Consider the following 26,556-nt stretch of genomic DNA (forward strand, 5'->3'; position numbering starts at 1 on the left):
CGGGTACCGTGACATCACGCATCGGACCCCGCCACGCGCCACCGCGGAAAGTCCAATCACATCTCGTGCTCCACACCCACGAGCGCGCGCGACAGAGCGCTCTGGAGGCGCGCGCCGTGTGTGTTCAGTCAGCTTGAGCTCACAGGTGCGCTGCGCGTAAAAGTTCCAGTTTCTGTCGCCGGAAACGAATTAAGGTTAGTTTGCAATTTTTTTGATTAATTTAAACGGAGTCTGTTAATAAATAAATAAAAATCTGTCAGTAATTTTGGAGCAGTTGAGGGTCTTCTCACAACATTCTAGCACAGACAGTTAGCGAACTGTTAATTAGACGTTTATATTTATTTAAGACGTGATATATTTATTGTGTGTAAACCTATAATGATAAATAATCATAAAGCCTACGTTTTGTTTACGTATCGTCCTGACAAAAAAAATCACAGTTGCTTTGGTTACTTCTCGAGAAAACGCTATTTAATTTCGCCATCGTAATCGTTACATAATCTAACTTTAGCATTTTCTGTAATGTTTGAAAGGAATTTAAAATTAATTAATTATTAATTAATTAAAAATTAATGAAGTACAGTATTCAATTCCGATCAAGGCTTCAAGTTCAATGTCCTAACACCTAAAATTATTTTTTATTTTTCATATAACAGAACTGTTTTTTACTAAAATCTTTGAACTCTAAGGTCCTTAAAAAGAGGACATATGGATATCTTTAAGAGACTGCTAGAAAAAGTAGATATTTTAGAAGAAACAAGACTTCAACATTATTTTTTGTTGTCAGCAATGAAAAAGCAGATAAAGTGACCAAGGAAGCTCTTCTGTTGGAAATAACAGAATGTAATATCCCGGTATCTGATGTAAAACCTATATTGAATCTGTATACATTAATAATAAATGGCAAATGGAATGAATGCATATACAACAAACTATATAAGGATAATCCAGTAAATAAAAGAAGTCATTACTGTTTTGAAAATAGATATGATCAGGTTTTATACATATGATTTTGTATAATGATTGTTTCTTAAGAAAATGTTATATTATTGCATTTAAATTATATTGCCACGGATATAGCCACTGTTGCAGATACTGTATGGCATTAAAACATAAATAGCTTTAAAAGACTCTTAGGAGAGGATGTTTACCTCCCATTCCTTAGTAAGAGAGGGAGTCTGGGATACTTCTGTAATAAGGAATCAAATTATGATTAGGAATGGCACACAGAGACGCTTTTGTGCAGGATGTGTCCTGTTGGATTCTGGGTGGGAGAGAAGAGGTCATGAGATGGAGATATTTCGTGTCTGTAAACACCGCAGCATTATTCTGCCTTTGCATTATTAAATTCATTGGCTTCCTTGAGCTTTTCTGCATTCTTAGCAGTTGAGCTTGCATATTTGAGTTTTCTGTGTTTGAATGCATTAAATGGTGTTTGGTCCAATGCTAAGTTTCTCCTCTCGTTGTCTCTCTCATGAACGTCCTCCCAGCCTACGCAATGGTTTGCTGCCACTTCCAGCTCTAATGTTTTAAGGAATGAATTGTTGCTTTAACAACAGTCCGTCAGTTCTTAATCGCTCAAGTGATGATGGCGTTTGTGTAATGGCATACATGCATGAATTACATGAAAACGGGTCAAATTTGACTCCAAAATCATAAGGGGAAATATTTTGCATAATGAAACTTAATTTTATGCACTTAAAGGAATAGTTTACTCTATAATCCACATGTAATCCACACCACCCCAGTCCATCAACTAACGTCTTGTGAAGCAAAAAGCTGCAGGTTTGTAAGAAACAAATCCAATGATTTAGGCATTTCAACTATAATCCGTCAATTATGGCCAAAATATGGGTCAATAATCCATAATAACGGCTCCTCCAATCGCCAATTATGCTCTCACATCAAACTCCACCCACATATTTGTTACATATTTGCTATTTATAACAGTTTTTTATTGGTAAGCTATGCTTTATCTGTGCATATTTCTCTCCTGATTCAGTCCAGATTACTTTTTCACTGGAGAAAGCAATATTATTATATTTAGCCGTATTTTAGCCGGAAGCAAGTAAAAAATTTCTTTCTTAGAATCATGCAACTTTTTATTAGACATTAACTGATGGACTGGAGTGGTGTGGATTATTGTGATGTTTTTATCAGCTGTTTGGACTCTCATTCTGACGGCACCCATTCACTGCAGAGGACCCATTGCTGAGAAAGTGATGTAATGCCGTTTTTTTTTTACTGTCAGACACTGACTGCTGAAAAGACACAGAAGATGGCTGCAGATGCTTATGTCGTTCACAAAGACGCACAGTAAAGCAAACACATGCTCAGTGTTACTTACAGAGCATGACACAATGGCAACGTTCCCTCTTTCTCTTCTTCTCTCTCTCTCTGTTTCTCTCACTCAACCCCATCTTCTATTCTGTATGAGTGTTGGTGTTGTCAAACAAAGATTCTTTCATTGGAAAGAGGAAGTAAATCTCGCCTCTCTCCACATTCCCCACTAATGAATGGCAGCGATTTCAGATTTATCATCATAAATACCGAACACGTTGTTTCAGACCCACGGCGTTCAGCTTATGTTGTTGTGCAATGCTCTTATATGCTGCATTATCTTTCCCCGTTGGTTCAGACGTGAGGTTGAATCACTCTAGCTTTATTTGCACTGATAAGACAGCTGTGACTCTCAATGCTCAAAAAAAAAAAAAAAGATGGGTGGGGAGATGTATGAAAAGGCTGAAAACCTGTCCAGGACATCAAGGAATAAAGATTTTGTTATCATTTACTCTCCTTTATTTCATGCCGACCCCATATTTTCTATTTTTCAGTGAAAAACAAAAGTATGTCTAAGTGGTAAGAAGCTTTTTCTTTCTAAACAAGGAAAGTGGATTGACAAGTGCCAAAAACAATAACAACAACAACAAAAAAAAACAGTTAGCTGAAGAAGTAATGGCATATAATGTTACTAACGTCAAGTATGGCCTGGCATAAAGCACAACATTTTTAATTGATTGCAAGTGCAAATTAGTGATTAACAGCTTGAATTATTGTCTGTTTCTTAGACAAATCATAGTGACTATTGTATAGCAGACTTACGGCAATCAGAAGCTCTCAGAAGAATTTTATCACTGAAAAATATATTTTAAAAAATCATTTACATTCTGAGTAAGCGATCAAAACTTTAGACGGTGGTGTAAGATCTTAGGTCGTCATGCATCTGTCGTCTCTCATTGAGTTATTCATGAGTTCCTTGAGAATTAATGACAGGGATATTTGTGGCTTGAAAAGACAGACACTGATGAGAGTGAATAATAAATGACATCTGCAGGAATAGCTTCTGTAGATCTTATTCAGTAAGCATTGTTTGCGTGAATGTATGCATGATATCTTTGAAATGATTTCTGAATATTTTATCTGATGTGTAATACTCTCATTGGTTTGAGTTTACTGCCTTTCACCATCAACAGTCACCTAATAAGATTCAACATATATGATCTTAAATTGTATCTTTTTATGACTTTGTAGAAAGTGTATTGTTATGTCACACTAGTATAGTATCTAAAAACAGTGAGAAGTTGAGGGAAACATTTATATATTTATATAATATAATCTTATATGATAGTGCTTGTGTGTGAAGAGGGTTGCTTGTGATGTCCCAATAATGCATTGTATTGATACCTTGTTTTATTAGACTGATGAAGCAATGTCAGATTATGCTTTTCAACCCTGAGTAGATGATCCACCTGTCAATCAAACATGTCAGTCTTATCATTAGCATGAATAGTGTCTTCAGGACCAAGGACAGCTCTAACATATGACACGAACACACCACAACACAAACTCTTCATTTCATACACATTCATATTTTGAAGGATTAGTTGAACAGTGTTGATTTAATATTAATTGTATACTTTTTTGTAAAAAAATAAAAAATAATAATAATAATAATAAAATTGGTATTACGTGGCTTTTCTTATTTTTATTGGTATTTTAATATTTCTAAACATTATAAATTACAATTATTTTTGTTATTTTTTATATTTTTGTTTTATTTCAATTAGTAATTTAGTCACAAAATTAGTAATTTAGTTAATTTGGTAATTTAGCCACCAAATTAAGTCTCATTTTCCTTTATTTATATAGCGTTTTATACAATACAGATTGTGTCGAAGCAGGTTTACAGTAAAAAGGAAAATAGTGTATTATTAATGCAAGAGGACGATAGTAAACACTTCAACTTGTGTTTTAACCTAAACTTATTTCAGTTAGTTGCAGGTCAGCATTTCACAGTTTTCATTTCGTTTAATTTCCCTCTAATTTTTATATTTTATTTCAGCTTTATTTCAGTTAAAGTGATAGTTAACCAAAAAATAAAAATTCTTTCATCATTTAATCACCCTGTGAATATTTTGTTAATATTTTATATATATTTCATTTTTATTGTAGTTAAGGCTTTATTAATTCTGTTGTGTATTTGTCACTTATTATTATTGTTGTTGATTTAAATATGTCTGTAGTTGTTTTTGTTTTTTTTTTGTACTACAACTTAACGAAAAAAGGAGAAATGTTGCGCTGGCAACTAGATGAAATAAAATAATTTGATATTTTATTGCAGTCAATTGTTATTTTATTTCAAGTAATTACTTTTTTTTTTGTTTTAATTTTAAATGCACATTAATAACCCTGACCCAAACTGACAGAAACCCATGCACATGCTTAGTTTGATGTCACCTTTCACCCACTTTTGGATTTGTGCTGAAATCTGGGCTGCGAATCAGACGTTACACACCTCTATTTGTACCGCTTTCTAAGCTGTCTCTCCTCCATGCATCTTTGTTAAAGTGGAAAGGGCTCAGAAATTTCCTTGTACTGATCTTTACTGGAATGTTCTGATGCTGTTCAGTCTTAGCATGTGTGTAATGACAGGGAAGATTGACTGCATTGCATTTCTTTTTTAGAAAACAGGCTGACCCATCTGACATCACAACACTTGCTTTATTTCCCCTTTCTCTTCGTATGTTTCTTTCTGTTTGGTTCAGTCAGTATGAGGCTGACGCAGGATGTGAGTCCAGTAGTGGTTGTCATATTCAGGCTGGTGGTTTGGCTCTACTCTCTCATCTCTTACCTGCCGTATCTGATGCTGAGATCGTCCGACTCTCAGTCGCTCTCCGAGTGCACGCGGAGGGTGAAGGCCCAATCCATCAGTGGACACCCTTCAGGACCCTACAGGGACATGGGAGCGCTGAGAGCGCTGGCCACATGCCTCCAGCCGGGGGTAAACACACTCGATCGGGTGTTTGAGTCGTCCGTGTGCCGCAATCCTCACCTCGACTGCCTGGGAACCAGAGAACTGCTGAGTGAGGAAGACGAAACTCAAGAGGATGGAAGAGTCTTCAAGAAGGTGCGTATTGTCTGTAAGTCCAAAGATCTCACACTTCTGCTCTTCAAAACTCTCTCGGATGTGTTGAAGAGCAACACTTCTGTAGTGTCTGTTCCTCTGATGTCCACTTATACTGTTAGTTAAAGCTTTCTTGCAGCAAAGTCAGAGTTTAGTCACTTGCTGAAAACCGAATCAATTAAGATGCAAAGATGCCTTTCTAAAATCATTTCGAAACTATTAGACACTAAATTAAGTGTGCATTGCCTAGTATATGCTAGTTTTGGCCACAAATTATTATTTAATAATTTAATAATTTTGAATTATAATAAACGCTACTTAACAAAATTTTAGAATAATATTTCTTTTAATGTTTTAATGTAGTATTCTGTTCATCAATGCTGCATTTATTTGATCAAAAATACAGTAAAAACTGTAATATTGTGTAATATTTTTACGATTTAAAATAACAGTTTTCTATTTGAATTTATTTTCAAATGTAATTTATTCCTGTGATGTCATGCTAAACTTTCAGCATCATTACTCCAGTCTTCATTGTCACATGATTCTTCAGAAATCATTCTTATATGCTGATCATTTATTATCAATTACTATTTACCTCAGTTATTAATAGTGGATCTTATTATTACCAATATTTTTGCTGCTTAATATTTTTTGTGATAATTTTGACGCTCTTTTCAGCATTGTTTGATGAATAGAAACTAAACTGAACAGCATTTATCTGAAATTGATTTAAATCTATTGTAACACTATAAATTATTTTAATGTCAATTTTGATCAATTTAATGTATCCTTGCTGAAAAATGCAAATAAATGCAACATTGGTGAGCCCAATAAACTTTTTGCAAAAACAAAAAAAAAATCGTAATTATTCAAAAGTTTTGACTGGTGGTGTATATTTAAATACTGAACTAGTTAAAATAAACATATAATCAAATATTGGAAAATTTGCAATAAATATATATTCAAATATTGTAAAATATTACAATAAATATATATTCAAATATTGTAAAAATTACAATAAATATATATTCAAGTATTGGAAAAATACAATAAAGAAATATTCAAATATTGTAAAAAGTACAATAAATATATATTCAAATATTGGAAAAAAATACAATAAAGATATATTCAAATATTGTAAAAATTACAATAAATATATACTAAAATATTGTAAAAAATACAATAAAGATATATTCAAATATTGTAAAAATTACAATAAATATATATTCTAATATTGTAAAAAATACAATAAAGATATATTCAAATATTGTAAAAATTACAATAAAGATATATTCAAATGTTGGGTAAATCATGATCGACATATATATATATAAAAATTGGGCCTAAAGTAAATTAGCTAATGTCATAAATGTGATTTTAATTACTTGAAATAATAAGTGTTCTGAGTGGACTAGTAATGGAGGTTTTTTTGTTTTTGTTTTTTTGCATTGTGTGAAAATCTGTCTACATAATACATCAAACTCAGTTTTCAAAAGGTTAGAGAAAATCTTGTTTTCCATGTCACGACCCTTTAAGTCGTCCGCTCTGTGACAAACTGACCTGCAGCATGTGAATGATGGTAATCCTATTGTCCGGCGCTGGAGCAGCTCATATAGTAATAATATTCTGCTGTTATTCAACTAAAGCTGCCAAACATGTGCTTCTGTTGTGTAACGTGAGAAGAGCTTGATTATATACCACAAACAACTGCTGGGTTGATTTTCTGCTAGCATCGTTTAATGCTTTATTCTTACCTTGTTCTGGTTCTAATGTGTTTGAATACTCCACAGAAACATCTAAAACACAAATAAGATACTCTGCACAATCAATGCATTTGTATCCTAAAGGCAACCTTTTACAACTTTTTGAATATAACAGTCGCAGTCTGAACCTTTAAGATTATTATATGTAAGTTATTGGATATTCCTTGCATGCAAGAGTGACAACGTCCTTGTAAATTTTCTAAATGAGGAACAGACATTGATATATAAAGGTCTATAAATTTTGATACAGGATTGAAAAGCACTGTGTGTGTGGGGGGGGGGGGGGGTTAATTTTCAAGTTTATTTATCATGTGCTCAAAAAGTCAGTAACAGCAGTACAATACAGGAAATGAAAACAATAAATATTACGAATAATAGTGTTAAAAGTTATAATACTATCCTCTGTACTACTAATAATAATCCATTGCATTTGTAAAGGTAAAATTGCCCCTACATAGTAAATTCATATTTTTCATATCGTATCGAAAGATTATTTGTTGCTATTCTGAAGAGTTTGAACTATCCAATACGATATATAATAAAGCATTAGTGTGTGTGTGTGTGTGTGTGATATAAAAATATAATGATAAATTGTAAAAATATTTTCTTTTATATAGAGAAGAGAACATTTTGTTTAAAATAGTAGTGTTAATAGCAATAATAATATTAATAATAATAATTTGTTTTTGTAAAAGTTAAGTATCTTTATCTTTTTCATATCAAAAAGATAAAAAAAAAAAGAGTTTTTGTTGCTATTCTGAAAGATTTTAAACTATCCAATACTTATCACTTTATCTTTAATTGTAAAGGTCAGTATAATTGTATCAATTTCATAATTATGTATTCCAATAAAAAAATATATATATTATAAGTTAGAGAAGAGAAAAAAAAAGCCGATTTTTTTTTTATATAATTTATTATTTGTAAAAAATGTAGAATATAATTATAACTTCTCAATGAGGTGTAACTATATAATGATCCAGTAGGAGGCGCTGTTGAACTATAAAATTCAATTGCTCCAATGATGGGGAGCAAAGTTGATAGAAAGGACTGAACAGAAAAGGTGAGTGATGGTCTCTTTTCCCCGTAGAGCAGCTGAACAGAAAATAAAGCATCTCAAACCCTTTGTGTCTCTCTAGGTGATTTTGGGAGAGTATCGCTGGATGTCGTATGATCAGGTGTATAAAGAAGTGAGAGCTTTCGGCAGCGGTTTGGCTGCTTTAGGACAGAAACCTCTGAAAAACATTGGCATCTTCTGCGAGACAAGAGCGGAGTGGATCATAGCGGCTCAGGCCTGTTTCATGTACAACTTCCCATGTGAGTCACACACACACACACACACACACACACAGCATGAGGGTCAGTTAAAGGGTTAGTTCACCCAAAAATCTTCAGAACACAAATTAAAATATTTTTGTTGAATTCTAAGAGCCCTCTGACCCTCAGCAGTGTAATTACCAAGATCAAGGTAAGGAGATCAGTAAAATAATTCAGATTTCAGAATGAGCGCTTTATCATCTGTAATACATATGTTGAGCATCTCCTCTGGGATGTTTTCTCATTAAAATCATAGGCTTTCCTATTAATTCAACAGAATGTATGGCAATGCCAAATCTGTTGGCTTCACTTTTATGACGTCATGAGCAATCCAGTTCTCCGTTATAAATCAGTGCAACCTTTTTATTTTTAGGTGGATTATCCGTTTAAAAACCTCTTAGGACATCCTTGCAACTGCTTAAACATTCCAGACACCTTAGCAATCACCAAAATAACACCCTAACATTAACATCATAGATTCACATGCAACATTGAAGAGAGAAGATCTGCACAGTATGTTGTTATTGAACAGACACATGCACAGGGGAAATCTCTCACCCTCATGCTTATGCAAAACTGCAGCAAATATTTGCTCAATATTTGAGTGTTTATGACACACAGGGGGCTAATACAGAGCTTTGTGTGTGTGTGTGTGTGTGTGTGTGTGTGTGTGTGTTGTCCTCATTGCACTTCTGTTATATAAGCGTACCCCCCTCCACCTCCTCCCTCTCCTCTCTGTCTTTTTTCACTGATCCTCCTCTAAAGTTTGTGATATTGATGTGGTTTTTATCAGCTCAGCGGCCTCCCTAAACACACACACACACACACACACACACGGGTGAATCTCAAAAGACCATGCACAGGTTACATATAATGCCAGAATATTTGAATATTTGCATTAAGAAAATACAAGTCTGTCTATGCACAAGATCTGTATTAGTGTAAAAATGTTTGGTCCATTTTCCTGAATGAGACAGTAAATCATAAATGCATATATCTGCTATATGTATCTGAAAGTATTATTGTAAGGACAATATGAAGGAAAAATGTGCTTAACTGATAATATATATATATATATATATATATATATATGTATATATATATATATATATATATATATATATATATATATATATATATATATATATATATATATATATATATATTTATACAATATATACTATTGTATTTTATATGTATTTTTATGATTCACTATATATAGCCATAAAAAGTATCATCGTTGTACATATATATTAGTACAAGTAGGATCATTTTTAAACCTATATATAGTGAATTTTATATTATAAAATATATATATTTATAATACTAATTTTGTATTGTAAGTCTAGATTGTAATATTAAATATAATAATATTTGATGAACTTTGCTGAAATTTTTTATGAAAATGATATTGCCTTTTTTTTAGACATATTTTCATGAGATTGACCCCCTCATGTCTGTCACATAAATACATTGACACACACACTCACACACACACACACACACACACACAGATGTCTGTGGCTCTTTGGCTGACTTCTGCACCCTTGTGTTTTTGTCAACATCAGATGCTCACGTACTTGCTGTCATCAGACCTAAGTGTGTGTGTGTGTGTGTGTGTGTGTGTGTGTGTGTGTGTGTGTGTGTGTGTGTGTGTGTGTGTGTGTGTGTTAGAGAGAATGGCTGTTCATGTGTTATGTGTTGCAAACATGCATTTTGTCACTTGGGTATGTTATTGTTTATGTCAGATGTGTGTGTGCGTGTGCTCTATCACATAAATATTTAAGCTTATCTTCATGTGTGTGTGTGTGTGAGTGTGTTGATGTTTCCGTGGCGATCTCCTCTCTGTTTGTGTCTCATGGCTTAAGTGTCACGCCCTCAGGCAGTGATGCAGACTGATGATGTCACAGAATCTGGCTCACCGACCCCCCTGTGTTCTCTGGGCAGCTGTGTGTGTGTGTGTGTGTGTTCTGGCTTGTGCTCGTTTGCCCTCTTCCTGAACTTCTCACAGCCATGTCATGTGTGCTGTTACTCCTGATAAGACCTGTACAGATGTATGTGTGTTTTACAGTGGTCACTCTTTACTCTACTCTGGGTGGTCCTGCTATTGCTCATGGACTCAATGAAGCTGAAGTGTCTCACATCATCACCAGCAAAGAACTTCTGGAAACCAAACTCAAGGTGATCAAACACTCAAAAAACAGACTATACAAAGTGTTCCATGTAGTACATCAAATATTTAATATGACTACAAACGATCTATCTAACATCTGATTTTATTAAAAAATATGCACCAGTTTGAAAGTGTTACGTTTGCAATAAGAGAAGTCTCTTCTGCTTACAGAGGCTGCATTTATTTAATCAAAAATACAATAAAAACTAAAATATTGTGAAATATTATTACAATTCAAAATAACTGTTTTATATACCAATGTATTTTAAAGTGTAATTTATTTTTATGATGAAAAGCTGAATTTTTTTTTTCTTCAGTGTCACATGATCCTTCAGAAATCATTCTAGTATAAGACAGTTCTTTCAAAAACCTTAACAAATCTTATATATAATTTACTGTATATGTTGCGCGCAAAGGAGAAATGGTGTAACCTTGACCCTTTGAATCTAATGGGCATGAAAAAAAAATAATAATATCAAAGTCTATTTTCCATAATCCAACCCAATCCAACCCCTCATACTGAATATTATATTTTGCTTTGAAATGCATCAGTTAAAGGGATAGTTCACCCAAAAATGAAAATCCTATCATTTACTCACCCACAAGTTGTTTCAATCCTGTAAAAGCTTATTTCTTCTGTTGAACACAAAAGAAGATATTTTGAAAAAAAAAAAGGGTCCACATTGGAACATAATATGGAAGTATGGACCATCTACTGTTTTGGTTACCTATGGGTGAACTATCCCTTTAAATACATGCATTAATGTTTTTGTGCTCGTATTTTGACAGAATATTTTTCTAGAGGTGCCCAGATTGCAGCACATCATTGTTGTGGACGATAAACTCAAGAGCGGCTCTGAATACCCACGAGGCATCAGTGTCCACAGCATGTCGGCTGTAAAGAGGCTGGGGGCCCATCCTGAGAATGGTACTTGTGTGTGTATGTGTGTGTGTGTGTGTGTTTGAGGTTGCTTCAGGTCATGTGAATGAGAAATCCTCCATCTGTGTCAAATTAAGGACAGGGTCGAGGGCGTCCCTGACTCTTTCACTCCGTCGTTTACTTCCTCCATTATAATTCTCTGTGAAGCAGGACTGACCCTCAACAGCTGGTAGTAGTAGTGGTTTACACACTGGATAGTGTGTGTGTGTGTGTGTGTGTGTGTGTTGGGTCATCTTTTCTCACACTGCTATAGACTTCACATGACATGGAGCTGATCTTCCTCCTTCAGCTCGACATGAGACATTCACTCTGTTCTGTGTCAGTGTGCTTATGCTAAATCACATCGGGCCTCAAAATGCACAAATGTACACACTCGAGTTCCCATGTTCCTCATTAACGGTGCTGAAATCTTGGAACTGTTTTAATGGCACACTCTAGATTTTAAAGCTAAAACGTCCTGTTCTGCTACTGACATCTGGCGCCCACTTCCTGTTCTTATCTTCTTCATTCATTCACACATAAGACAATGTTTTTACTTTTATAGTCTTTATCAATGCACTTCAAACAACTCTAAATTAACTCCCCTCATCTCCAGTGGGTGTTCATTTACTCTTGTTCTAAACCAGCGGTGCTATTGTGAACTAAAATGTTGTTTTCGTTAATTGAAATAAAACAGAAATAAACAAACATTTAAATAAGAGTAAAAAAAACTATTTATGTTTTCATTAAATTAAATTAATTTAAAAAACTTTAATAAAAAAATGAACATTAGAAATGCAACAGACTAAAATAAAAAAATAGTTGAAGTACTTTGGTTAAAACATAAAAATAAAACATGAATAAAACATGAAAAATATTTTTAATGTTAATAAATCTTAACTATTTTTGTTTTAATAAATAAAGCACCACAACATGACTAGAACTAAAATTGTAATACAATAATAAAAACTAATTATACATATTGATAAAACCCAAATGAGATTAATCCCTGACGTTCATGCTGCTCTTTTTGTATAATGAAGAAAATAACAAAAGCACCATAAACGTCTCATTAATGTTTTTCAGTTTTCATTGAATATGTGTTAATTTTACAGAAAACATCTCTTGTAATATTTCATTTTTGAATGAACTATTCCTTTAAGAAAACAGCTCAGAGCTTATTGTCTGTCAAATGTGTTTTATTGGATCATTAATATTTCTTAAATATCTTTAGTTTCTGTCTTAAATCTAAAAATATGAATAAAACTTTAAATAATATAAACAAAACTATATGTGTATGTGTTTATATATATATATACTCAGCTATGATTTTCATCATAAAAAATCCATAGAAGCTGGCATTGCTTAAAATTTGTATTTATTTTTTTAAGTCAGATTAATATTGGAAAATGTTTCTTTTCCAGCGTATTTTTCTAGTAATTGTTTCTTGGCTTGAACTCTCTATTAAATGGATTTTGAGGTTTAAAAATGAATTGCAAATGATAGGAAAAGTCATTCCGAATAAAACACTGAAATAAAAAATTTGCCTTCGTCCATGTATTTTTAATTTTGCTATGTTTTTGAAAGTAAACTGTGATGTCACAATAGAACACTCTCGTCTGTGATTTCACAACCAATCAGAGCACTGCTCGATGATGTCACAAAGAAGCACTCAGGAGATCAAAGCACAGTGATATCGCATAGCTAGTGGTTAATAGAGTGAAATATTTAACAGAATGTGATTTGTAGTAACTTGGGTCTACTTGTGTCCACAGTGTCGAGGCAGAGACGTCCTCCGAGTGCGTCTGATGTGGCTGTGATCATGTACACCAGCGGCTCCACCGGCGTGCCCAAAGGAGTCATGATCTCTCACAGTAATATTATAGCTGGAATCACCGGCATGGCCGAGAGGATTCCCAACCTCGGGTATGAAACACGTCCACACACATCCTGCCATCTGTCGCATTCACTAATGTGTTTGTGGATATCATATGTTTATCAGTGCTTCCAAGAAAACCAGTCATGGTTTCGATGAAGTAAACAGAGTGAGAAAAAACAGTGACAATTATGAGTCTGTGGGGATTTCTGTGCCACGAACTGTATGTTATATATGTCATGTGTATCTTCTACATGACATATGCATGCTGTTTTTACAAATCTTGTGAACTCAGCAAGAAGATACAGCGAAAATGCAACTAAAACAAAAACGACTTTCCTATTGTTAGGGAAAAATACATTTGTCTGTATAGATTATTAACCATTTGGATGTAAATATGATATTTCTGTAAATTAAGTTTCCAGTAAGATATTTGAATCTTTTCTTACAATATTTTCTAATTAAAGTCTCCTCTGCTCACCAAAGCTGCATTTATTTGATCAAAAATACAATAAAAACAAAAATATAGTGAAATATTATTACAAATTAAAACAGCTGTTTTCTATATGAATAAATATTACATTTTAATTTATTCCTGCGATGCAAAGCTGAATTTCCAGCAACATTACTCCAGTCTTCAGTGTCACATGATCTTCAGAAATCATTTTAATTTTCTCATTTGCTGCTCATTTCTGCTCAAATCTTGAAAACTGTCTTTTTTCTTTTTTGGGGGGGAAAACTGTAATGTATTTATTTTTCAGGATTCTTTAATAAATAAAAAGTTTTTATAACTTTTTAACTTTTTGTATTCAAAATGATCAAGTAAATACTAAATAAATAAATAAAAACAACAACACTATTTTATAAATATGTATATTTTCTGTTCCACTTGTATGTTTTATACAAGATGCATGAATCAGGTCTGATAATTAACAGAATAGGATAGTATAATGTTTATTTTCCCTTAAACCCTGATAGATGATGAATGTGTTTTCACAGCGAGGATGACACATACATTGGCTACCTTCCTCTGGCTCACGTGTTGGAGTTGAGCGCTGAGATGGTGTGTTTGGCTCACGGCTGCAGAATCGGCTACTCTTCACCACAAACACTCGCAGACCAGGTACAACACACACAGTTCTGTTCATATTTACTGTGTGCATCCTGGAGATCAAAACACTGGCCTTCACTGAATTAAAAGATTTTGTGAAGTTGAAATAAAACTGATTATTGGAGTATGTTTTACATGAAAATACTATTTCAAGTCTTTCTACTTCAAAATGTCATGTTTAATCCAGTGTTGCTTGCTGTTTCTTTGTGATTATTTGTGAAATGTATTTGTAAATTCTGAATGAAAATTATTTCTACACCAATTTTTTATTGTATGATGTCACTGCTCTGTAATAAAAACCTAATCAGCACAAGTGATGTCACAATCAAGCAATAATACAGGCAAATTATTTATATATTTATTATTTAATTAAATTATTTATTTACACATATACAAAGTATAAATTGATATATATTTTTAAAAAATTATATATATATTTATATATATAAAATATTGAATTTTTTAAATAAAAAAATATATATTATGCCACTAAACCACTTACATTTTCTCATAAAACACTACTACTAAAACAATTAAAATAATATGGGAAAATTAATATAAGCTCTCTCTCTCTCTCTCTCTCTCTCTCTCTCTCTCTCTCTCTATATATATATATATATATATATAAAATATTAAAGTAATTTCAGCTTTTTAAAGAGACATATTTCTTTGTGATGATGTTTAATTCAAAGTGTTACTTGGTGTTTCTTTGTAATAATTTGTGAAATGTACTAGCAATTTTCTGAGTGAAGTTTCTACACCAATGTTTTTAGTGTATGATGTCACAGTAAGTATTTACAACACAGTTAACATATTGATGTCACTATCAAGCATTTAATGTCAAATAATATCAGAGAAAAATGCTGAAACAACAGCAGTACGTAATGGAAATAATGTGCAGTGCCGTAGGCGTTTCTCTTTCTTTGCAACTTTGTCAAGACAAATGATAATGTTTCTATTAATCGTTTTTACTTTATAGTCCACCAAGATAAAGAAGGGAAGCAAAGGAGACACTAGCGTCCTGCGGCCCACTTTAATGGCAGCAGTACCAGTAAGACTACATCTCTCTCTCTCTCTCTCTCTCTCTCTCTCTCTCTCTCTCTCTCTCTCTCTCTGGGGTTTGAGGTTGAATGTCACCGAATGTGATTGTTGAGAATGATTTACAGCTGTAAACAGAACGTGAGAAAGCCCGTGTGGATATCTTTCTGACAGTAGTGACTCACACGCTGTAGATGCACAATTAATAATGTTTTATTTCTCGATTTTCTTTGCTGGAGGACACTGTAAATGCACGCACACACACACACACACACACACACACATTGTGTGGTTGCACTCGAGGGTCCCAGTGGATGGATAACGACAGAACAGCAAACTTCCATAAACACAGCGGCTGAGAGCAGTGGGAGAACATCTGATTCATAAGACAGCTTATGAAAAATACCCAGAAAGCTGTTCTCCACCCTCCCGTGTCACATGAGATGTGATGAAATGTGAAGTGGAAAAATGTCAGCAGTAACTTAATTCAAATCAGCGTCCACTTCCTTGCAAAACAATCCTGTGGTGAAACCAGATGGTAATGCAGTTGTGCTTTATGTACTGAATTATTACAATATTCATGGTGCTTCAAGGTTTTTCAGATAATTTTTTGTGGTACATTTTCTCTCTCTATGAGAAAAGGTAATTGCTTCTGTGCCCAGGTGAAGTCAAGGGGTCTTTTTTGTGATGTCATTTCCTGTCTAATGTTTTCCTTATGCATGTTTATAATACCTCAATGACTTTGATTTGGTGGAAAAAAGTTAAAATGTATTATTAATTATATATATATATATATATATATATATATATATATATATATATATATATATATATATATATATATATGTGTGTGTGTGTGTGTGTGTGTGTGTGTGTGTGTGTGTGTGTGTGTTTATTTATATAGATGTATTAGATAATTTAAAAGAAATTGGACAAATGTAATAAGTGCATTTAATAGATTTAATTTTGGTGTCAAAAAAAAACTATTTTATAATGTATTCATTTGTGAATATAATCGTCCTGTATTATATATATATATATATACATACTACATACATAGATATGTGTGTGCATATATATATATATATATATATATATATATATATATATATATATATATATATATATATAAATGATGTCTGGTAAAAAGGGAAGTTAATTCAGAAATGTAAACACTGTTGTCATATAAAACGTTTATTCAAGTCATTAATTATGTACGCATGTACATATATATGAAATGCATTTTTACTTTTTTTTTAAATAAATTCATGTCTGGAAACTAAATTTCATGTAAAAAAAAAAATAAAAATAAAAAATCCCAGTTAGATTTCACTGTGTAAAATTGCATCACGTCTGTGGATTTTACATGCAGATATTTTCTCTCTGTGTGTAGGAGATAATGGATCGCATCTATAAGAATGTGATGCTAAAAGTGGAGGAAATGAGTGTTTTTCAGAGGACTCTGTTTCTGTTGGCCTACAACTATAAGATGGAGCAGCTTGCGATGGGATACAGCACCCCACTGTGTGACAGGTACATCACACACACTCACACACACATGGGTTCATCTCATAGGTGTAATGGTTTTTATTCTGTACAAACTGTATATTCTATGGCCCTTCACCAACCCTACCCCTAACCCTAACCCTCACAGGAAACTTTGTGCATTTTTACTTTCTCAAAAAAAACTCATTCTGTATGATTTATAAGTGTTTAGAAAAATGGGCACATGGGTTATGTCCTCATAAGTCACCCTCTCCTTGTAATACCTGTGTCATACCCCTGTCATTATACAGAGTTGTGTCAAAAACACACACTGCTCTGCGTGTGTGTTCACTGCTGTGTGTGTGTGTGTGCACTTTGGATGGGTTTAATGCAGAGCACTGATTCTGAGTATTTAGTCAAATATTTATTTCACCATTCTTGGAGAACACAGAGACAAATTTTTGAACTGGTTCAGTGAAATATCCAAAGAACAATCTGCCTAAATCAATTAGACTTCTCAATGCAACTCCAAAGAAAGAACCAGACATTCCACTAACAGGGCATTGGGTTATTGTTGAATTATCATTGAGTTGCATTGCCAGTTTTAGTAACTCCTCCGGTTCTCACACTCACCTCTTTATTCCTTCTCTCTCCAGGCTGGTCTTCAGGAAGGTTCGGGCGTTGTTAGGTGGCCGTTTGCGGGTGTTACTGTCAGGCGGTGCACCTCTGTCTGCTGCGACCCAGCGCTTCATGAACATCTGCTTCTGCTGTCCTGTAGGTCAAGGCTACGGCCTCACGGAGACCTGCGGCGCTGGGACCATCAGCCAGCGTGAGATTCACACCTTCATCCAGCATTTCTAACACTACTGTACACATCTTCATAATCTATACTAGCGTCCGAAAGTAAGAGAAGAAACGAATGCTTCTATTCAGCAAGGATGTATTCAATTAATCGAAAGTGTTAAAGAAGGTTTCTTTTGAATTTTCTATTCATCGAATATATATATATATATATATATATATATATATATATATATATATATATATATATATATATATATATATATATATATATATATATATATATATATATATATATATATTTATTTATTTTATTTATTTATTTATTTATTTATTTATTTATTTATTTATTTATTTCACAACATATGAAGCAGCACAACTGTTTTCAACATTTAAAATAATGAGACATGTATCTGGAGGGGAAAATCGGCACATCAGAATGATTTCTGAAGGATCATGTGACTGGAGTAATGCTGAAAATTCAGCTTTGCATTACAGGAATAAATTACATTTTACAATATATTCACATAGAAAAGAGTTATTTTAAATTCTAATAATATTTCCCTTTTTTCAATGTATTTTAATCAAATAAATGCACCCTTGCCGATCAGATGAGGCTTCTTTATAAAGCATTAAAAACTGACTGCTGCCTCATTTTTGAAGAGTTGTGTATTCGAATGGAAATTATTTGATATAGGTATCTTATATAAAACAATGGGAAAGTAATTTGTTTTGCTTCATAAAAGTTTGTTGCTAAACTTGTGTTTCTGTTTTATATGGACAGTTTTTAAATATAACTGATGTTAAAGGCACACAACACATACACATGAAAAATTGTCTCCCTTACACTATTGCTAAAATAAAGCTCGCGTTTTACAATGTAAGCAAGCAAAACTATATTTTACAATTACACCAGGAGGAGCATGGACTCATAAACTAACTTGGTTTTTGCTAATAAACATGACTAGCATGACATGATTTTAATATGTAAACAAATTGTAAATATTCACAATAACTGTAATTGTGTTTTATTATTGAATTATCATTGAGTTGCATTGCCAGTGAGAAAATGATATTAACAAATGAAACTAGGTCACCAACTCTGTGTCCTGATCCTCAAAAAACATTGAAATGAAGATTTGTGGAAGACAGCTGCCTTGTAAAATGATTGAGATTTGTGTTCTCAAGAGTTCACACAGATGGTGATTTTTTTAATGAAGAAACAAATCTTTTTCTGCAGTGGAAATAATGACACAACTGTGCTCTTATAGCTAATAGATGGTGTTGTCTGTGTGTGTGTGTAGTGTGGGATTACAGTACAGGACGAGTTGGTGCACCGCTGGTTTGCTGTGAGGTTCAGCTGAAGGACTGGATAGAAGGTGAGTGTGATACACACACACACACACACACACACATATATCTGCTCTTATAATAACACTGTCATGGATGTTTACCTATTCATCAGGCGATATGTCTACGCAGAGAAAAAGATCAGCAGAACAAAGCAGAAGGAAGTGGAAAAAAGTATAAAAGGACGTTTGCGACCTTGTAAGGAAGACACTTCGAGCGGCTATTTCTAGACAGATCAGCTCTATTCTGTGCATGATACACCGTAACTGAACATCTTTATTTAAAAACACATTAAATTACTGTTCGCAGAACTGCCCTTGTGATAAAGTACACTTTAGCATACTTTTTAAAAGTTATTACAGAAATAATATATAATATATAATATATATATATTATATATATAATATATAATATACTATAATAAATAAGAACATGTAATAATAATATAATAAAATGTTAAAAAAGTGTTTTATAATAATATATATTTATATATTTATTTATTTATATATATATATTTATATACAGTATATACAGTGAGCACAACAACTACAGATCATTAAAACAAAGATTTAATATGTACTTTAAAAATAAAACTTTAAATTTGACATTAATATAAAGGTGCACTTTTAAAAGTCTATTCGATTGCATTTTGAATGCTGATGTATTTATGAAAGTGTCTCTGTTTAAGTACGCTTAAGTGGCCTTTTACTTCATTATTACTATTTGCAAGTAGGGTTTTTATCAAATATTCTTTTAAGATTTCAAGTACTGTACACTACAAGTGCACATTTAATTCAAATAAACACACTTCTTCTTCACAAGAGTGCAGCTTATACTCATTTTCATGTTTCAACCTCAACTGTTCATGGAAACAGCTCCAAAACTGTGAGCGGTCCCATTACATCTAAATCTCTTGCTGTCTCATTAAGCAGTTCTTGGCCAGAAGCTGCAATGTGGATCAAATCAGATGTCGTTATGTCAAAGTTTTGACGTTTTATACACGACTTGTTGCTTAATAAGCTCTGAGCTCACGGTAGGACTGGAACCCTACTGTTGTGCTTTATGAAGTCCAGCCCATTTCCCCTTTCTTTTATTTTTCGTGTGTGTCATAATGCATTCTGTGTGTATCCAGGTGGATATCGCAGCACAGACCGGCCCTGTCCACGAGGAGAGATTCTGGTCGGTGGGCCCAACGTAACAATGGGTTACTACAAGAAGAAAGAGAAGAACAGTGAGGACTTCTTCGTGGATAAGAAAGGCCAGCGGTGGTTCTGCACCGGAGACATCGGAGAGTTTCACGGAGACGGCTGTCTGAAGATCATCGGTGAGCAAGATTAACCAGAACATTGTAAAGACAGGAGTTTTTGGCAGGAGCGAGGGAATGGAAGTCCCCTCTCCTTTATGATAAAACACTTCAGTCCTGTATTTCCAGTAAATGACACGTCTCACGGTCAACTTTACCCACACAAGGGCAGCGATAAGAACTCAAAGAAAGCAGGATACACTCCAAAAGGGAGAGAAAGAAAAACTTCCTGTTGCACAAACTCTCAGACACATCTGATGAATTATGGTTGATATTTGCATGTGTGTGTGTGTGTGTGTGTTTGCATGTTAGACCGCAAGAAAGACCTGGTGAAGCTGCAAGCGGGAGAATACGTGTCTCTGGGAAAAGTGGAGGCCGTCTTGAAAAACTGCGCACTTGTGGACAACATCTGTGCCTATGCCAACAGGTGCCGTCACAAAAACAAAAACACCCTCAACAATGAACACTGATTTACGAGGTTATTAAAATCCCTTCTATAGTTCACACACAATGGCTGTAATGTTACCTTCATTCACTCTGGTGATATCTAAAGAAAGCATGAGGGTCATAATGTTAGTTAATGCATTGATTAAAATGAACAAACAATGAACAATACATGTATTACTGTATTTATTCATATTTGTTAATGTTAATGAAAATACAGTTATTGTCAGTTCATGCTAATTGACAGTGCATTAACTAATGTAACTAATTAATGCATTAGTAAATGTTAAAATTAACTAAGATTAATCAATGTTGTAGAAGGATTGTTCTTGCTTGGTTCATGTTAACTAACATTAACTAATGGACCATTATTCTAAAGTCTTACCCTATAAATAGAATTTTCATACAATAATTTAATCTTAAATATTCATAATTTTTTAAATATGTAATTTAAAAAACTATTTGAAACACTCCAAACTTTATATCTTTATAAAAAAAAAAACATTTGGTTATAATTTAATGTGTAATAAAAATGTTTAATTACAATATTTTAAATTAATTTATAATAAATCTAACAAATAAATAATAAAAAACATTTTAAATATAAACATTTTTAAATATTTTTAAATATACAAAATAAATCAAATATACATAATACATTTATTTCAAACAGAAAAAAAGAAAATCATTCACTGCTCTTAACTTAATTATTTTAGTAGATTTAATAAGGATCAATGTATATTTAATTAATTCTGCAGAAATGCTGTAGTGTTATATTTTTTACATTTGATTATTCAATTTATGTATTAATGCTGCTTTTAAATAGACCTGAACCTAAAAACTTAAAGCACTGTTCATTTCATTTATCTTTCTTATATTGTATTTATTTTCATTTTTTCTTATTTTTTAATAACAAAGATTAAATCAAATAACAATAAGTATGTCATGATTTATATTGTTACCGTAAAATAAAATACTCATGTCATGGCATAAAATTATGGTTACATCCCCCACCCCTAACACAACACATTTATAGTCAACTCTGCTGAATCTAAGTCCCTCCTCTTCCTGTTTTCCAGTGAAGAGTCTTACGTGATTGGCTTTGTGGTGCCCAATCAGAAGCAGCTGCTGGCGCTGGCTGACAGGAAGTGTGTCAGGGGTTTGTGGGAGGAGCTTTGTAACAACCCTGTCATCGAGGAGGAGGTGCTTAAAGTCATCACAGAAACAGCACTTACAGGTGAAACACAGTTTGGGTTAGCATACTTTCATACTACTCATACACTTTGTGCTGTATCTGCAGGGTCTTAACACATCTTAATTCACCCTTTCACAAATTAAGGCCTTAAAAGGGTCTTAAAGTAGAGCAGAAAGTCCTACCTTTATAAAATCATGGCATTCAATCTTCCTCAGAATTTTACTCTTGTCTTCCAATACAAATATCTAAGATACATTTACTTTACTTAATATGCAAAATGAAGATATAAAGTCATTTTTGGGGAGACCGAATAAAATGAAGTGAGTTTGTTTAAAACAATAACAAATGTGATCGCCTCATTGATGATAATCTTACAATAAAAGATCACTCACTGCTCTTGATTGAACTGCTTTTATCAGTTTATTTGTAATGAACACACTTAATGGATTTTAACATTTGATTATTTGTTGTTCTTACTTGAATGCTTTTGTTTAGATGTCAAATGAAAATGATACTGCACTATTTCTTTTCTTATATTTGTTCTACCATTTTTAGTTTGTTTTTCTTGATTGTAATAATAAAGATAAAAAAATTGCTATACTGTGACTATTTATATAGTAATTATTATTAAGAAATGCAACATTGCAGGTGATTTTGTTTTGGAACATTCAGAAAACTTTAACTCAATTTCTCTCAAAACTGATTTTGCAAATTGTCATTTTTTTATCAGATTCCAACAAATCATACATCATTTTGAAGATATTTTAATGGAGAATTAACTATTTATTTTAAAATGTGACTCATTTTGCCAGCACAGGTCACAAATATCGTTTTCCTTTGGAATTAAGTTGAATTCTCCGAGCCTATTGGCAGATATTTGTCCTTTTTAATAAACTCACTTAATTTTGATGAGTTTCTCAGTAATTCAAGTTTATTATTCATTTTTATTAAATTTTTTGTCAAATCAATTTAAAAGTAATGAAGACCTGTTGGTTTTTGTATATTTCAACTTTGAAGTTACATCTCATTTTCTGCTCCGTAGACATACATTTAGAGAACATACTGACATACCATGGTCTCTAAATTTAATTTCTTAAATTGTCTTTACCTAAAATGTTTTAATTTGCATTCATAAAACTTTTCTCTAGAAGTTTCTCTATTAAATGCACCAATAAAATAATATTGGCTACAATATTAGCAATCATTTAAGCTTGAAATGTTACTTTAGATCATGCACATTTATTGTGCTTCCTGTTTTACCACTCTTTAGTTTAGCTGATTCATTTCCTGTTCCTGTGTATTTAACAGCCCAGTTAGAAAGATTCGAGATCCCACGGAAGATCCGGCTGAGCGTTGAGCCCTGGACCCCAGAGACCGGCCTGGTTACAGACGCTTTTAAACTCAAACGCAAGGAGCTCAAAACTCACTACCAGAACGACATTGAGAGGATGTACGGTGCCAAATAGAGACAAACAGAACCAAACTACTCATTCCAGGAAAGAGAAAGTAACTTATCTCACCGTAGAAACTTCAAATCAGGATGGAGATTTCCAATGGGGCGTTACAGAAGTGAAAATAATGGTTTCAAATTATTTCGTACAGTGTGATGACCAGCACTCACAACCAGCAATACATAAATGCACCAAAAGTGATGCTAACTTCTGCTAAACATAACTGCTAAATTAGAGACCCCTCCATCCCTTCCAAATTCATGCATGCTCCCCAAAAACCTGCCATGTCAGCAAATCAGAAGTAAAATAACCGACAAGCAAACAGGTTCTGTGCTGTAAATAGATAGAGTTACATGCACCCAAATAATCCGATAATAACTGCTTGATTGAACCACCTTGATTGAATCTGAATTACATTTCAATCAGATTGAATCCTGAAAAAATCTGTCCAATAGAAAAGAAAAAAAAAGATGCAGAGAAGTGTTTTTACGTCATACACGTGTGTTTATTTTCGCATCGCGTTTAATGAACTGGTCCGTGGAGGAGAATGTGTACAAAATATTTGCTAAAAAAAAGCTTTAGGATATGTCATCAAGACTAAAACTTCAATTATGTTCGCAATAGACCAGGAGAAAACGCTAGATTGGATTTTTAACCAATTTACGAAAATTAATGCATGTGTATATATACTTAATATGCGATTTCTCAGGACATTTTATCCATGTTATTCCCCAAAAAAGTTTTGTCATGGCTTGAAATACTTCCCATGATGCTTTGGATCTCCAAAATGTTGCTGGACAAACCAAATCACAGAAGCCAGTTTCACAGTCAATCAAACCTTCAGTTTCAAACAAATACGACTTGTAGATATCTTAATGAAACTCTTCCAACACCAGTTTACATCAGCAAGTTTCTGTCCAAATTGGAAGCTTTTTTTCTATTTTTCCATTACCGTCTTTTAATACGGTCAGGAGACCAATGAAAAAAAAAAATCAAGCAAAATCAAATATATTTACTTATTACTGTATCTTGGACTACTGTTGCAATAATTAGCTTTATTTAATATAAGAACGTGCTCATTGAATAGTATGAAATTCTGATTGATGTTCTAGAACTTGAATGTTCCAATTGGGTGACTTTATATCCTGCTGGACAGGGTAATAGATCTAGAATAATTAATACATACCATTCAGCCAGGTCCTTTAAACATTTTGAACTGAATTGACTCATTTCTCTGAGATTTTGCACTATTCGTCTAAAGACGCTCTGACTTGTGCTTAAGTTGAGAGAGAGTTGAACCGTTTCATTCCGAAATAACAGACCAGACTTGATGCAAATTGAGTTGTTAAATTTCTGTCTGGCATTTTGGAGCTTGTTTAAGATCAAAGTTTGGCTGGTAAGCTTAGCTTAACTAATCTGACAATGATTTTGGTCAAAGTGGGCGAAATTTAGTTTCTCCATTGATGCCCGTTCAAAATCAGCCGTGTATTCTGAAATAAACTGAATATATAAATTGCAAAAAAGTCATTGTATTATATGTTCAACCTTTTTTTCCATTATACATAAATACCAAATACATAAATTGTATAAATCTAATTGTATTAATGTATAAATCTCACTTTCGAAAATGTTTTACTTAAGTCTGAATTGAAACAGTCACGTGACCTTTACGGCTCCGCTGATTGGCTCCAAAACTATTCTTCAGACCTAACTGTGCATGAAGCAAAAATATTGTTAAATTAGACTTATAATAATGGTTTTATTATTCACAGCTGATAAAAGGCTCCCCGGCTCTTTTCTTTATCCTCTCTCTGCTTGTTAAATGTCCTCGCTGTGATCCCTGTGGAAGCGGCTGCTATAAACTCTGTTCTCATTGTTTATTTCTCTCACGCTCTCTCTCTTCTCAACATTATTACTTTGTCCTTTTGGTCCTACGCTGTTTGGTGCCCCTGACAATAGCCTGTTTTGAACTAAAATGAAATCAGACATTGCAATATCAGGCCATAAGCTATTCATTTATTTTGCCATTTGCCTTCAAATTGATCCTGTGAAGTTGAGATAATGGAATAAAGGACTTTCCTGTGCAAAACTCTTAAACGCTTTAAAGTTTGGTTTGTGGGTAATTTCTACTGTAAAGCACACATCCAATCCAGTATATGTCTTATGAATAAACTTAATTATTAAAGATCACTATTAAGTGAACAGAGTGAGTTGTTATTACAGTGGATGTTGCCAATTTATTGTCAATGTTTCAAACAAATCATGTTTACAGGTGCATATTGTTTTAACTGGTAATCAATTTTATTTCAACTTTTCATTCTACTGGTCTTTTGTGAAATCCCTTAAACAAACAAAAGCCATGTTTACTTAAGAACATTATTTTGTTTTGCAAACAGCAGTGAAAACATCAGTAAGTTTTAGCAATGGATTTAAATAATTGTGTGATGTTTTGTGATATCAGTTTGTTAGTGTCACTCTAAAACATTCAAAATGAACTTCAGGTTAAAAAGTTTTAAAGCATGACCTCAATCCTTCACTGAGCAATGACTAACTTTAGCTCCATTGTGTAAATAATAATGAATAAAGTTGAAGTGTCTGATCTTGACCAGAGCATATGTCTGAAGGTCTGCTATTCCCTTTTATAGAAATACTTCCATAACAGAGCTGCAGCGCACAAAAGTCCCTATAGTGATTGCAAAAATTCCATGTAACTGAAGGAATTAAATGTTGTAATGCTGATGGTTTCCTCCGATCCACTTCATAATGCTGTTTTGTCTGCCGTGTGGTCTCAGACAGGGAACTGCCCCAGAGCTGCTGATTTGATCAGATTTTTATGCGCTTTGCGTCAGTTCTGTTACTCGACCCTAATTGACAGGTGTGGTTTGGCATTGGTTTGTACATCCTGTCTCCAGTTTTCTGCAGC

At 33.3% G+C, this 26,556-nt stretch overlaps 1 protein-coding gene across 1 annotated transcript; it reads left to right on the top strand.

Annotated features, from left to right (window-relative positions):
• Window positions 1–17: 17 nt before the first annotated feature.
• On the top strand, window positions 18–26,243 carry acsl3a (acyl-CoA synthetase long chain family member 3a). Its single transcript, XM_052615843.1, has 15 exons — window positions 18–194; window positions 5,046–5,407; window positions 8,310–8,487; window positions 10,559–10,668; window positions 11,450–11,588; window positions 13,355–13,505; window positions 14,455–14,578; window positions 15,546–15,617; window positions 16,998–17,137; window positions 17,746–17,918; window positions 19,195–19,269; window positions 20,373–20,564; window positions 20,856–20,970; window positions 22,067–22,224; window positions 23,491–26,243. Exons 2-15 carry the CDS (start codon window positions 5,051–5,053, stop codon window positions 23,646–23,648), a joined length of 2,142 nt encoding a protein of 713 aa, XP_052471803.1. The 5' UTR covers window positions 18–194; window positions 5,046–5,050; the 3' UTR covers window positions 23,649–26,243.
• The last annotated feature ends 313 nt before the right edge of the window (window positions 26,244–26,556 follow it).

The sequence above is a fragment of the Carassius gibelio genome, chromosome A15, assembly GCF_023724105.1.
Source record: "Carassius gibelio isolate Cgi1373 ecotype wild population from Czech Republic chromosome A15, carGib1.2-hapl.c, whole genome shotgun sequence".
In the NCBI taxonomy this organism is placed as follows: domain Eukaryota; kingdom Metazoa; phylum Chordata; class Actinopteri; order Cypriniformes; family Cyprinidae; genus Carassius; species Carassius gibelio.

What these genes read in the sequence shown, in the direction of transcription:
- acsl3a (XM_052615843.1), top strand. Translation starts at nt 5,051, where the DNA reads ATGAGGCTGACGCAGGATGTGAGTCCAGTAGTGGTTGTCATATTCAGG. An exon ending in TTCTGGAAACCAAACTCAAG is followed by an intron (nt 10,669 to 11,449) that starts GTGATCAAACAC and finishes GTATTTTGACAG; the next exon opens with AATATTTTTCTAGAGGTGCC. An exon ending in AGCACCCCACTGTGTGACAG is followed by an intron (nt 17,138 to 17,745) that starts GTACATCACACA and finishes TTCTCTCTCCAG; the next exon opens with GCTGGTCTTCAGGAAGGTTC.